Genomic DNA, 15,074 nt, shown 5'->3' with positions numbered 1-15,074 from the left:
CTAGACTAAGGCTCAACTTTATATATATATATATATAAATGAACATATAGATTTATATATATATATGTGTGTGTGTGTATATGTGTGCAGGAATAGGAAGTGCAGGAAGAGCTAGCAGAAGTGGTAGTGAAGCAGCTAGGAAGGCACGTAGCGCACAATTTCGTAATAACTTAATCGATGTCGTCTCTGGGAGACGACTCTACAGTTTTGACTATCTTTTGGTTAGATTTAATACGACTGAATACTCTTTAAAATAAATGCATTTTATATTTGAAAAATTATGGACCAGAATTGAAAAATTAATAAGAGAAAGCTTAAAATTAAAATTGTAAAAGGAAATCAATCCTTATTTAACTTACCAATTATTCTAAATATGGTTAGGATAATTAACTTGTTTACTATTTTCATAATAACTTCTTTTTTAAGTTTTTAAGTCCAAAGTTGTATACTTAAACTTTTTGTAATTATCCTAAAAACACTTCAGTTTCCAAGTAAGTATAGTATTCTAAATATTTTTTAAATAAGAAAATGATTTTAGGGATTTATGCTTTAAGTAAATTAAACTTTTAATTTGTAATCCCTAAACTTTGTATAATTATCCTATATAAATTTCTGTTTCAAAGTAAGTGTATTAAAGTGTCTTTATGGCTAGCAAAACAGCTTGAGCCGGCGTCTCCTACATTTATTATTATTTTTTTTTTCTGTTTTCGCCGTGTGTGCAAGAGAAGCCTATCAAGTAGGAGCTTGGCTTTGGTGGCAGGCAGGAAGTTGGCAATATATTTGACTGCTCTGCGAACGGAAGCGCTGCTAAGGCTCCTGACAATGGTGCGGTGGCTCCTTCACAACCTCATTCCATGATTTCCAACTGCAATGAGGAAAATCGGGCAGAAGGAGTGAGCGACGGCGCTGAGCGGTTAACAACCGTTGAGGAAAATGTCACTTAGAGCCACTGCAGCCGGCAGAAGCACGAAAAATGGCAAAGGAAAGCAACGAAGAGAATGGCGAGAAAAGCCGGGGGAAAAGCCTGAACACAGGAGCAACGAGCTGGAAACAATGAAGGCAAAAGTTGTCGCTGTTCAGTGGTTTTCGGTGCGAAGTTCGGGTTTGCTAGCGAACTTCTAATGAGACTGCGAGCTGCCAGGAGTCCAGATATCGGCAAGTGGCTTTCATTATTGAACTCGGACACCGGAGGATAAGAATATTTACCTTTGCCGTGTCCAAATTGCCTGGCACCAAACAAACTTCCCCAGAAGAGAACACACAGAGGAAACTTGCAGTTGTGCAAAGAAAAGTATTGGGGAGGGGGGGAATTCTAAAAAGGAAAAATGAAAAACCGCAGAACCAATATAAAGGTTGCAGAGACTGCACGGTGAAGAAAATGAATTTCTATTGGAAATATATTATATTTTTGGGGGGGGTATTGTTAAAGGTAAGGAATAAATTTTATAAGACAAAGAACACGTTATTTAAAACGTTAGATACGTTTAAGGAAAAAAGTCCTTAAGAAAACCCTTATAAAGTCTTAAATTTTTGTTTTAATAAAACCATCTTCTTCCTCTTAATTTAATTTAATTTAAAATACTATGAATTATGATTATGTTATGTAAAAAACAATCCCAGGTAAGTGACTTTTCTTTTTGTGTGTGGGCGAGCCGTGTCTGCAATTGAATTGGTACCCAAAGACACTCCGCTGGCATGGCCCAAACAACAAACACATAAAGTCGATAACCCGGCCAGAATGGTGAGTGTGTGTGACGTGAATCGGAGGATATATGGCAAGGAGCTGGAGGAGCTGCAGCTCCTCCTCAGGACAGGACAGGAGCCTCGACTTTTGTGCCCGACTGTCTGACTGCATATTTGCTCGTCTGCTTTGCCTATTTTCAGGCTCTTTCTTTTTTATTTTTTTGACAAAAGTTGCGACTTATGACTTCCCGAGCCGACAAAAAGCGAAAAGAGCCCAGAAAATAGGGTCTCCCTTTCCCCACACACATATATATATATATATATAGGAGAAACTCCCACAAGTTTGGTGTTGACATTCACAGCGCTCATTAAATGTTTTTCATCTCTTTGGAAATCTTTCTTGTAAGTGAAAAGTTTGCTAAAGTTTAGTATTTACTCGAGTCATAATATTCTTATTAAGATTTAGCAAATTGAAAAGCGCCCTTTTAGGGGGGGCCTTTAATCTATATAGTATATATTTAAGTTATTATCCTCCTACACAGAGATCCTGCCTGGCTCCTTGGCTGTCCTGTTATAATAATAATAATAATAGTTTGTTGTTATTGCATAATTTTAATGTGTCGTCCTTAATTTAAATGCTTCCGCTGCACACGGAGCGAAAGCCCGAGCACGAGGCGAATCCTTGGCAACGTCACGACATGGCCTCGTCCTTTATCCTTCCCACCTACCTACCTCAACATGGGCCCCGCTCTCCCGCTCTGTGTCCTTTTTTATTCCGCTGTCTGCATTGTCGTGTTCCGTTTTTGGCTGCCAAAAAATTGTCTATTAGTTGGGCCAGAATGAACATTCCATAATAATGGCATATGACAAGCGCCACATGCGGCTGCAATTGAAGGAGAAAGCCGGCGGGAGGATCCTGGGATCCTTACTGCCTCTATATGTATGTAGATATGAATGTATAGGTAAGGAGCTAGTCCTAGTGGCTGCTTATTAATTTAAAATCTACGTTGCATGCACTTAGGCGCGCCGGCTTGAAATTGCACGCCCCGGAAAATCTGTCGGTTTTAGGTGCCCAACGGCTACACGACATTTTGATACTTCGTACAAGTTAATTAATTGTTGGCAGGACCAGAACGAGACCTAGTCCTTCTTCTATACACACACATGTGTGTGTGTATATATATTCAGTGTCACTTGTGTAAATATTCAAACCAGCAACGCCTCCCCACAAAGTTGATAGCCAACAGGAGCAGTCGGCGGCAAAAGATGAAGGAGCCGTGTCGGCGGTGCAGCGGGTGAAACAACAACAAAACGTGTCTAGGGCTAGAGAGAGCCAAAGGCGCAACAACATGGCCAAAAGACCAGGACATTTCCACACATGGACACAGTTGCGGTCAAGGAAATAGGTTCAGAAAAGCAGATCCTGATAAAAGACGATCGATAGTACAAATTCTAAAAACCTTAAATTGTTTCTAAATTTGTTTGAGGCTGTTTTTCCGAAATGGAATAATATGCACAAAATGTAAAACTAAAATATAATAAGGTATTATTAGGACTCTATAAAGAATTCTATAACATAATAAATAATATAATATTAGTCCTTCTAAAAAAACCAAGGTAGATATCCACGAATCTCAAAACCAAAATATCTGGAGACTGAAAACAAAAGGAAATAGTGTTAAAACAAAATTATACAACACTATTAAAATAGTTTAGCACATCTTTATAAATACAGTAACGAAATCTCAAAACAAACAAAGGAAATAGTGTTTAAAAAATTGTACACTACTATTCAAATAGTTTTAAAAATCTTAATTAACGAAATTGTAACGAAATTGTTGTTTTTACATTAATATATTTTTCATTTGTAGAGACTTTTTTTGTATTAGTCAAAATCAAATTCAATAATGATTTCAATAAAATATTTGTATTATATTTGAAGCCGTTTAAAACCGTTAAAAAAAAACCCATTTTAAAGTATTCCCAACTGATGCTATTATTACCCAAGAATAACCCCTTTAATTAAAACCAATATTTTTAACCAAAAAACTTTCGAATAAAAACATTGGTAAAATCTCTGTCTCTCTCTCTTTCTCTAAAACTTGGCCCATAAGTGCTGTTATTCCGACCGCAGCTGTTCGGCTGAAAAACGAGCCCGGTTGTGCGGCATGTGTGAACTTTTTAACCAAACTCGTGCCAAAGTCAACAAAACAGCGAAACTGGAGACAGAAGAAGACCAGAGAGAGAGGGTAAGAGAGATAGGTATTGGTAGTAGAAACGCTGGGAAGCCATTGGCCAGGAACTGGCAGGACATTAAATGCAATGCAAAAGGATGCGAAAACGGAGGCCAAGATGCAGAGAGAGATGGTGGCGGTCGCTCGGTGCCTGACAAACCATTCTATCAAAGCCAAGATGCGGTGGCCACAGCCTCAGGATAATCACATTCAAAAGAATATGAAGCGAGCTGAAAAAACATCACCGAAGATAGACCAGGGGATATGGGTAAAAAAAACAGTACACTGAGAGAAATTTGGGGAGATTTAAAGGATATTATAGTTATTTCACAAGTAAAAGAATTGTAACCTAAAGACAATCGATAGAAACCAGAGCAAGCAGAAAGGCTTTTCTTTTTTTTAACAGCATCACCAGAGGAGTTGATCTAGCGAATGTCCGTTTGTCCTTTTGTCCGTTTGTCCGTCAGTTTGCTTGAATATCAAATATCTCAAACGCTATTAAAGCTACAGTTCTCCAATTTTGAGACAACATTCTCACAGATTTGACACAGATCAAGAATGATTTAAAATTTAAAATTGAATATTGGCTTAATTTAAACCCCTTTGTTTCTTATTGTGTACAAAGCAGAGTATGAGGGCGACAGTCAACGACTGTGAACGAAACAGGAAATGTTGCACGGCAAATTCAATGCGAAGAAGGGGAAGCACTGAACTTTGACTGATGGACGCACTGAGTGACTGACTGAGAATAGAGAAAAGGAAAGCAGAGAAAAGGGGGGGGACGGGTGAATCGGATTGAGAAAACGACTCGGAATGGGTTTTTAAATGGAGTGCGAGAAGGTGGCTATATTCCGAAATATATTAAGGAATGGGTGGAAAATGGGCAACCGTCCGGCACTTATTTTATTGACAATTTTATTTTCTTCTCCTCCGGTTTTTTCTGTGCTCCATCGTCGAGATATTTCAATTTGACACTGCCGCTTGCGGCAAATTGTTGCTAACTGCCTTTCCCCGTCGTCGACTGCCATAAATTAATCAGGAAATCGAACGAGGCGACGACGACGACAACGACGATGACGATGACGACGGCGTTGCAGTGAAGGTGAAATGCCACCCGGGAAACACGCCCCCTTTGTCTATATGTATGTATATATCCTAGGGTCGACCTTTTTGAAAATTTGACAATTTTTAGAATTTAAAAAAGACCTGTGGCAAAAATATTTTTCATCAGCATTTGTTTCCTGATTGAATTGCGCACCAAAAGGGAGGCAATCGCAATCGAAGAGTTCTAATAGAGTGTCAAATCTAGTTTGGAATGTTAACTGAAACTTTAATTGGTGCGCGTAAATGGTTTTCGCACTTTTCCAATTAATTGGGAAAGGGGTTTTCCATTACTATTTGTTGGAATGCTTTGAAAGCTGCTGAAACCGCCTGAAAGTTGGGTTATTATTAGTTTTAGTGGTTATTTAGTGTTATTTAAACTTTTCCTAAATTAAAGAGTAAATGTTTGCACATAACATGACATTAAACTCAAAAATTAATAATGACAACTTGAAAAAATATATTAATAAATTAAAAATCAGAATATAAATCATATGGAAAATAGAAAATATCTTCTTCTCTATACATAATAAACTATTAACATGTCATTACATTTAATTTTAAAGTGAACAATCAGACCTTGAAGAAAATAATAATAAATTGGAAAACATTCTGAAAATGGTTCTTTCTTTATAAATAATATTTCTCAATATTTAAACATCTTTATACATAATATTTCACAAATTTCACATCTCATAGGTGACATTTTTTATTAGATGAACGATGAAACCTTGAAGGAAATATTAACTATTAGGAAACATTTAGAAATTGAAAAATAGTTCTTCCTTTATAAATAATAGTCAGAAACATGACATAAAATTGAAAAGTGAATAATAAATACTTAAATATTATAAAATTAAACTATAAACCATAGAGAAAAAAGGAATTATTTTTTAAATCTCATAAGATATTGGGTAAACAATGAAAACTTGAAGAAAATAATTGTAGATAATAAATAATATAGCAAATAGTTATTTCCTTCTTAATAATATCTCATATGGAATATAGAATATAGAATATAGTTGTCCCTTTACAACAATATCTGAAAAGTGACTTATAATATCTAAACATTTTATAAAATCTACGAAACTTTCTTTAATAAGTTTGAATCATAATCATGGCATCTTCCTTCCATTCAGTACAAAAACGACTCACTGCTTTCATGACCCTCGACACGTGATAGACAACAATCCGCTGTTTGCTGTTTGCTGTTCCCAAACCCTTTGAACTCTTTTCACCAGGCATCTATTGACTTTACCTGGACAATTTGGTGGAAAAGGAGGAAGCTCGGCGAGAGAAATAAGCCCAGATATGCACACACACAGAGGCCATAATGCTCGGCGCAAACAGAAGCTCGAGCTCTCCTTGGAGCTGGCTTCATTTTCATTTGCATGACACAAGCTGGCAAACAAACAAACAAACAAACAAACAATAATAATAATAATAATAAAAGGCGAGGGACACACGAGTTTTGGGGTAAATCGAGAAATGCATATTTATTTGCTCAAAGTATCTCGGGTAGGGAAAGAGAGTCTGGTTCCGCTTTTATCGCTAAGCGGCATCGAAATGTGAGCGATATGCAATGCAAAGATTTTTTACTTGCTTTTAGTCTACGGTTGGGATTCTTTTAAGATACCCTTCTTAAGGGAGGGTATTGTGATTTTTAAATTAAGTTTGTAATGCAAGATACAGGCTTTGATTTTGTCCTTAAGATGGGTAACTCCTTTGGTCTGCTCATCGCGTTTTTAGAGAGACTATGGCAACTATCCTTAGTTTTTAATGAGTTAACTTTAAAAATTACTCTTTTCTGTTAGGGATTCTATACAAATCATTAAAGGAAAATCGTTTTCCTGTATCTTATGGTTGAAATTGTAAAGCAAAATAATGATTATGTATACATTTTTCACAGATAAACCAATATTTAGCTCTGCAATTTAGCAAAAAGCTTTAGTGGTATGTATATTTTTTTAAAATAATTTAAAATCATCCTAAATAGATATGAATTTTTATATATTTTTAAAAAACCATTCCAGTTTTGTATTTTTCCAAGATAATTTTCCAAATGAAAAACTTTAAAGGAAGAGTATTCCCCGCTTCGCTATCTCAAAGCTCAACTTCTTTCCAACTTCTTTGATCAATTCACTCTCCGAAATGTATTTGTTGTTTCTGCTCTTTATTTGGTTATTTGTTGCATGAGTAATGTGCCGTACCGTTCTGCAGATGCAAATGTATCTGTATCTGTATCTGTATCTTTAGTGCATATATAAATAGTATTTCAGTTGAACGCACAGCTAAAATAGCAAAAAAAAAAATATATGTGAAAGACAAGAATACAAAAAACAAAAACAAGAACGTGGAGCTGGGCGGGTCGCGTAGCGTATTGTATTTCAAAAATGTTGTTAAAGATGACACAAATCATGGGAAGAAACAAAAAGCCTTTCATCGCCAAACGAGTGCCATTCGAGAGACTCGAATATATCAAATGAATAATACCTATATAGAAGGCGGGCAAAAACTCTGAACCAAAGTCGGAAGACGAAGACGAGTGTTTGCAGGCGATAGCAAATGGAAATGCGTTTTCAATGCATACAATTACTTCCAGCAAACTGCTTTCGAGAATTAAAATTAAATTACGTTACGTCGTCTGGGAGATTTTCCAAGGAGCGCCGCCCGGATGAATTGACTTGCAGACGGCAAAGTTCATTAAGTTATATACATATATGACTTGCTAGTTGACACGAAAGCATCACAAAGGCGGCACCTATCGGAGGCGGCTGCCAGCCCTCGAGAACGTCATTAAGTAGCTAAGACAATCGTGCCAATCATTAAAAATCTTGGCCCACCTAAGAGAGTCAAACGCTTTCGAGTGTCGCCCAGTTGCCGGCACTGCATTGCGGATGCTTCTATTGCCTCCCAGCCTCATCGTCATCATCGTGGCCACCACCATCATCATCATCCTCATCATCCTCATCATCATCATCATCATCTGTGCAGTTATCAACACGTACGCAGAGCCCAGCTTCAGCTTCAGATCCCGCCAGTGAGAGTCCGACCTGTCCAAAGCAGCCCTAACTATGCCGTTAGACGCTGGCAAGCTAGACTCGAGCGCATGTTTATAGACGCCCTAGATTAGGTCTTTGTCAGCACATTTCGAGTGTGTACTGTGCGGGAGGAGGAGGAGGAGGAGGAGGAGGCCCAGGCTCTGCTCTATGGGCATATGTAGATATAGTTAAAGGTAAAATTATAGCAACTATAAACCAGAAATTTAAAAATTTCCAGTAAATTATAGTACAGCTAAACGAAAGTTTCGAAATCTGATACAAGCTTAGAAAATTTTTAAACTTAATACAAATCAGATTTTTGAAAATCTGTAAAAATGGGTTAATTGGTCTTTAATTTGTATTGTGAGCTAAATTTATATCAAAATATTAGGAAGCTTTAGAATTCTTTGTTAAGAGATTTATTAAGATTGTAAAGTTTAATATGTAATATATATATATTATATATATAGTTCAATATTTTAAACATAGTCCCTTAAAAACATGATGTAATGGAAAATTTATCTCTTTATCCGAAATCATGTTTAAGGATTTTCAATATTTTGAAACATTTGTATTCCCTTAAAAACATGATATGATAAAAATTTGAAGCTCTGTTTAATAATCTGAAATTATTTTTTGAGGACCAATGAGGTTGCTATAATATTTTCTAATGCGTTTAAACATAGAATATAAGTTTGATTCAATTAAAAATATTTAAAAGAACTCGAAACTCTTATAAAAAAATGTACAAATTGTTTAAAACGATAAATTTAAATAATTTAAATAAATTTATTTCATAAAACTGAAGTGTAAATATTAACTTTTCCATCAAATTAATTATGTTGGAATCGTAAGGTAAGGTATAGTGATTTTAGAGAGATTTATAAATATCAAATAAATTAGAAGGATTTACTTTCATTTGAAAATAAAAATGTTTTTTCCCACCAAAATCAAAAGTTTATCTCGCATAATTTCATTACCTTCACTCAGACTTCTTGATGATATTAACCTAACCACGACTGTGGCTACGACTGTGTGCTCGAGTGGCGATAGCTGCGAAAAATCCAAAGCATAAGCTTTTGGCGCGAGTGGAAGTGGGAAGTGGAAGTGGAAGCCACTTGAGCTGTTCTGCTCTGCTGTTCCGGCTTCTGAGTTCAGCGCCAGAGCGCCGCAGCAACAACGGCATTAACAATAACACTACAACAACAACAGCAACAACATCATCATCAACAACAACAAAAACAACAACAACAAGAGCAGCAAATACAACTGCAGAGATGGCCAAGACAGGGATGGCCAAGAGACAAGCAGTGGGGCAAAGACGAATTGCGAGATGCAGCAATGACAGGAGCAAGAAAAAAAAAAGCAGGAAAGAAACAGGACGAACAGGAGGAACATCTCCCTAAGCGTGGTCTTAGGCAAAAAAGCTCGTTTTCCTTTTGCGCTCAAATGGCAGCTAATTGAATTGTTTGCTTTGAATCTGGGATCAAAAAAAAAGAAGAGGGAGCGAATTTATTGACAGGTTTTTTTAAGAAATTAACTACGAAAAAACACAAAATATTTCAGGGGAATAAAAAAATGCAACAAAATAAATGTAAACTAATTTATAGAAAGCAAAAGCAAAGCAAACAAAATGCTGTTGAATTGAAATCATCACAGAAACCAAATACAGAGAGATAAATGAGAAACATAAATATTAAAGGGAAATTAAAATATTGAAACAGAAAATACAATTCTATTAGGAATTGAACTTGTTGTCTCTTTCTACAATAGATTGTTTTTTAATTTCTTTGATTCTACATTTTAAATTGTTTTAATTCACGTTCAGGAGATCATTTAGGTTATGTATCAGATTGAAGAGTTCTTTCACTTTGTGACTTATTTAAATTAAAATTAAAATAATTCATTAGTTTTTACTAGAAAATCCAGACAGAAAACGAACTTCTGGAAGCCGAATATTATATGGCATTGCAGCTTGCAATTGTGTTATAAAAACAAATTGGAAATCGATCATAACTAAGCTTAAAATATGCGCATTTGTGATATTTCTATATATTCTATCGATATTTCTATACGACACTGCTTTTGACAAATTAAACTTTAAGCTACATATAACTAAAGAAAAAAAAATCATGAATTTTAATTCAGAAATCAATTTAACTCAAATTTAAGCTTCTTCTTAACCAGCATCTGACTGCAAGGGTTTATAAAATAAAGAAACTAAAAAGAAATCCATTAAAGAAAATAGTCCAAAAAGGGTTCATTGAAAACCCTTATTTTTCTCTATTACATTTTTATTTAATACCCATTTAAGTTATTGTTTATTTGATTTATTTTAACTAGAGTTTAATGTAAACAAAAAAGGTACAGTCTCTTAAGCAAAAGAAGTTAAAAATCATTGAATTAACTTTTTGTAAATGACTTCAAAGTGCAAATTAATTAAACAGCATCCCTGCAACTAACAGAAAATCTGAATTTATTTATTTACAAAATTGTTATTAAATATTAATAATCCAACTGTTTAGCTTAAGGCTATAAACTAAATGTACACATAAGATTCAATCGCAGCCACTTAGGCTAAAGTGTAGATAACTATTAATTCCCTTTTTGTTCAATGATTTTTCATTATATTTTCTTGAACTTATGAACTTTTTAAAATGAACCCCACCCCACATTTAAATGAAATAAACTCTCACCTATTTTTCAAAAGATTTAAAACACCATTAAATCTCCCCTCCCTCCCCTTGGGACCATCTCTTTGTGATTGACTCACGTGCCACTCATTGGACCCCACTCCCCCTCCCCTTCTGACCATCATCTTCTCAGCTGCAATTTCCATTCCAATTGACTTTTGCTTCGTCTCGAATTCAGCCAAAAGACAATTTTTTATGCGCAAAAAGTGTGGGAGGTGGAAAATGCTCGGTTTTTGGTGGCCCGTTGTGAGTTCTTTTAGACCCTTTGGCTTTTGCCTAATTTACCAGCTCCATGGGGCCAACTGGCGGCGGCTGCCAAGAAGCGAAAATAAAAATTAAAAAAGAAATAAGACACAAAAACACACACACATTGGACACCGAAATGGCAAAAGATAACAAAAGAGCCGGGCAAAAAAACACACACTCGGAGAGAGGGAGAGGTAGGAAGAGAGAGAGAGAGAGAGGTGAGGTATTGAAGAAGCCATTTGAAAATTTGAAAATTTTTTGGCACAGGTACAGGAAACCGCCCCCGCTCCTCCTCCCCTTTTGCAATGGGAAGAAGGAAAGCATTGAGAAAGGCTAAAATAAAGAGACAAACCAAAGACCGCATTGACTCTTCAAACTATATGGGCGAGTGTGTGTATTTGAGTGTGTGTTTTCGAGTGTGTGTGTTTTTGAGTGTGGGTATATGCGCTATAGGTTATAATATGTTAGCGTAATGCCGAGTGGCACTCTGATGATGGGCGGAGCCAACAAATTCGCTAAACAAAAACACAAAGCAAACGATATATAGTATATGTGAGAATGTGCCATATCTGCTATATGGTTACATATATGGTTGTAAGTATGTTTCACTGCGGATACTACATATAAGGGCTTTGCTTTGGGTTGCTCCCCCCCCCCCCCAAAAAAAAAAGCGCATCTTGGAATCTCTGCTTTTGCCAGAGACCTTCATCTCTTCTTTTTTTTCGAGTGCCATCCAAATTTGGTTAATATGAATGCACCACCAAGCGCTCTGGCCTTTTGATTAGCTTAATGAAACTATGCGGCAAGGAATGGGGGCAGTCTCTCACAAAGATTGCAAGACCCGCAGTATCTCTGGTACATCGGTATATTCCACAATTGAGGCAACATCGAAATTCAAATTCAGTTGGAGAAAAAAATAAATAAAAACGGGAGCAAATCTCAAGCATTTGATCAATTACAATTTCCAATTTAAACAAAAAGCAATGCCTGGGCCTGCAGAAAACACAAACTGGAACCAAAATCAATTCGTATGGCAATTCAAATTGAGATACAAAATTGAGTTACAAACAAATGTATATATATTCCTAAGACATTGAGAAATTCACTTTGCAGCAGGCAGTAGAGATTGCAATTTATTTATGGGTTTTCTTAAGGCCTCAAAAGTAAATCAACAATGATAGGTAAGATAGGCAAATAAAAGGAATATTTAAAAGTCAAATAATAGGTAAAAATTATATGGAAATTAAGAAAAAAAAGAACTTTCTATTAACAAATATAATTAATGTGTTTTCCCCCCTAAGTTTCCTTAAGTTTGGAATCGCTTTTCACCTTCCACATATTTTCCCTACTAAAAATAAGTTAGTTATTAGTTAATGTATTATTTCTTCTAAGTTTCCTTAAGTTTAAAATTGCATTTGATTTATATACTTCACTTTTTTGTATATTTTTCCTACTAATTCATTAAGTTTTATACATTTCCTCTTGCTCTATTAGCAAAGAATTGCTATAAACATAGATATATATGATCCCCTGCTAATTGACCTCCTTTATAATTAAGACCTAGTCAATTTTTTTGTTCACACAACTCCACTAATTTTCACTTAACTCGTTTTTCACTCACCTGGACTTGTCTGCCAACTGAGGCCGCCAATGAACATTTTTCTGCAACGAAAACAGAAGGGGGGAAGTATAAGATAAATGAGGCATTAGCTATATATATATATCTGATGTATATGCCAGAGAGAATGAGGAACAGCTTGGGGAAAGGGTGAAAAAAATTAGATAAATGTTATGGCCAGGACGGAGAAAACAACAAACAAAACAGCGAGCTGAGCGATCTTTTATCAGAGTTACCAGCGTCCAGACACTTCCTCTACCTTAGGTGAAGGTGGCTTTTCCATTGTCGTAGGTCTGTGTTGCTTTAGTTACCTCATCATCATCATCATCCCCACATTTTCCATTCTAGCCAACCTCATCATCATTATCATTATCATAATAATCATTATTATCTCAATCATCATCCGCTGAGGCAGCACTTGCAGTTCCAGTTGCGGTGGTCCGCCGTTGTCTGCCTGCCGTCTTCATCATTATTTAAATCATAGAAAATAAGCCGCTTTCCCGGCATTGTTTTCATGCTGGAAATCTCACCCACTCACTCCCAGGTTATCCCCGTCTCGTCTTTCCTCCTCTTACCCATTTTCCAGCCAGCCACTGCAACGGCTTATATAACACGAGACCAAAAGATAGTTACTTTTACGTTAATTAGAAGGCAAGGGAAATGCTCTTAAAAATTTAATTTATTAAACTACAAAATTAATATAATATAAATTAATAAAATTGTATTAATTATTAATTTTTTTATTAAAGATATACTACATTAAATAAATTTTAATGCTTCCAATGGTTTAATTTGGAGGTTCAAGAAATTTCAGTTTGAAAACGTTTCTTTCGAACGTAAAATTGTAATTAATTTTGTGCTTAGTAAAACCATACAAAATAAAAAATTAAAAATTATTATTTATTTAACTTTTGAAATCCAAAAGTTTGTAATTACACTTTCCCCAATTATTTTATACAACTTTTTATTGGTTTTAGATTAAGATAAATTTGGAAGGTTAAATATATTTTGACAATAAATATTATCCTAATAAACCCCATAAATAACTTTGCAATTAATTCTATAAATGCATATTTCATCTTCAAATTTGTTTTTCTGAATCTATCAAAGTTATCTTTTAGTTCTTAATTAATCAACAAATAAAACATTTAATTTGTTGGTAAATTAATTCAAAGGAAACTTTTACGGGTTTAGTGAAACAAATTTAAAGATCAAATTTTACAATCATAATAAGCTTATAAGAAAAATATCTCCAAGCTAAAAATAGTAAATGCATTTCAATTTTAATAAATACGAATAAAATTGTAATAAAAGGAAACACCCTCATTTGGGAAGTAAAAATAACTATTTGAATTCAAAGGAAAACCACTTAGGAACAAACTCTCTCTCAATATAATGAAGAAAACAAATTAATTAAGCGATCTAATCCTATTAAATCATTCCCAAATGTGAAACTTGCAAACTTTGCTCCATCTCTTCGAGACAAGCTGAGCTGAGAATGGAGATAGGCTTTTCCCCAGGGAAAGCGTATGGAAAACAAAAGGCAAAGGCTGTGCCCAAAACGAAAGTAGGCGGCGGCACGGCTATAGGAAAAGCAGCAGCGACGACGACAATGATTATGAAAACTTCAACAAACTGCAAAAGAGCGCAACAGTGGCATAAAAGGGAAGTGGACCGGGCCAAGAGGGGGTTGGGGTTGGGTGGGCGTTGGGCGGTGGGCGGTGGCTTGGTTGAGGGGCGTGGCGAAATGCAGTTGGCGACACGAAAACGAATGTAAAACACACACAAAAATGCATAGAAACACAAATTGCAATGAAAGGCAGAAAAAAAGTAAGAGAAATAAAGGAGAGGGAAAGAGAGAGAGCAAACAACTAAATGAAAATGTTAATAAAATGTGCAACAACAAAAGCGTAAAGTAAGCTAAAAGAAAAACTAAACCAAAGAACGGAAGAAGCGTCAGCAACAGCGGGTTATAGGTGGGCATTGGGAAAAGCAGTTAGAGCAGGGGGTAGGGTTTTCCAGGGGCTTTTCCGGGGCGCAGAAGGTAAGCCAACATTCCGCCCAAAGCCCAGCACAGTTCCGATGAAAATAGGCCTCGAATTGCAGCTCGACAGGAAAGTCGAAACTTTTTCCTTATTTTTTTTTGGACGTTAGACGGCGGCAAACAATTTGTCATTAATCAATGTTTGGAATTTTCCAGTTGCTTCGCCTGGCTTCGATTTGGGCCTCTGTCTTCTCTCTATCTGTATCTCGCATGCAAAATAATCAATCTTCATGGAAAAGTGGAGAGAAAAATAACTGATAAATGGCAAAGAAATTTGTTAAAGCCAAGTGCTTTGAATGTGCTATTTAAAAGGACATTTTTGGAAAGGTTTTTTGAATAGATTAAAAGCTGGATTTTTAAATAAAAATAAAATAAAAAGAAGCTTGATTGAGATACAAATAAAGTTTCTAGCAA

At 35.6% G+C, this 15,074-nt stretch overlaps 1 protein-coding gene across 13 annotated transcripts in view; it reads right to left on the bottom strand.

The window, feature by feature from the left end:
• Window positions 1-15,074, bottom strand: part of Rbp6 (RNA-binding protein 6) — a 208,851-nt gene that overhangs the window by 174,958 nt on the left and 18,819 nt on the right. For all 13 annotated transcript variants that reach the window (XR_015271841.1, XR_015271843.1, XR_015271842.1 and 10 more), the window contains exon 3: window positions 12,620-12,660. Coding sequence is in view for 9 of the 13 variants with exons in the window: in XM_086833449.1 (XP_086689575.1) it covers window positions 12,620-12,660 (41 nt within the window). In the remaining 4 variants the exon portion in view is untranslated. The remainder of the gene's footprint in view (window positions 1-12,619; window positions 12,661-15,074) is intronic.

This window comes from Drosophila serrata, unplaced genomic scaffold (assembly GCF_035046125.1).
Source record: "Drosophila serrata isolate PLE 108 unplaced genomic scaffold, ASM3504612v1 contig_272, whole genome shotgun sequence".
NCBI lineage: Eukaryota > Metazoa > Arthropoda > Insecta > Diptera > Drosophilidae > Drosophila > Drosophila serrata.
The sequence above is the reverse complement of the archived record's forward strand: the minus strand, read 5'-3'. Positions and strand labels throughout refer to the sequence as shown.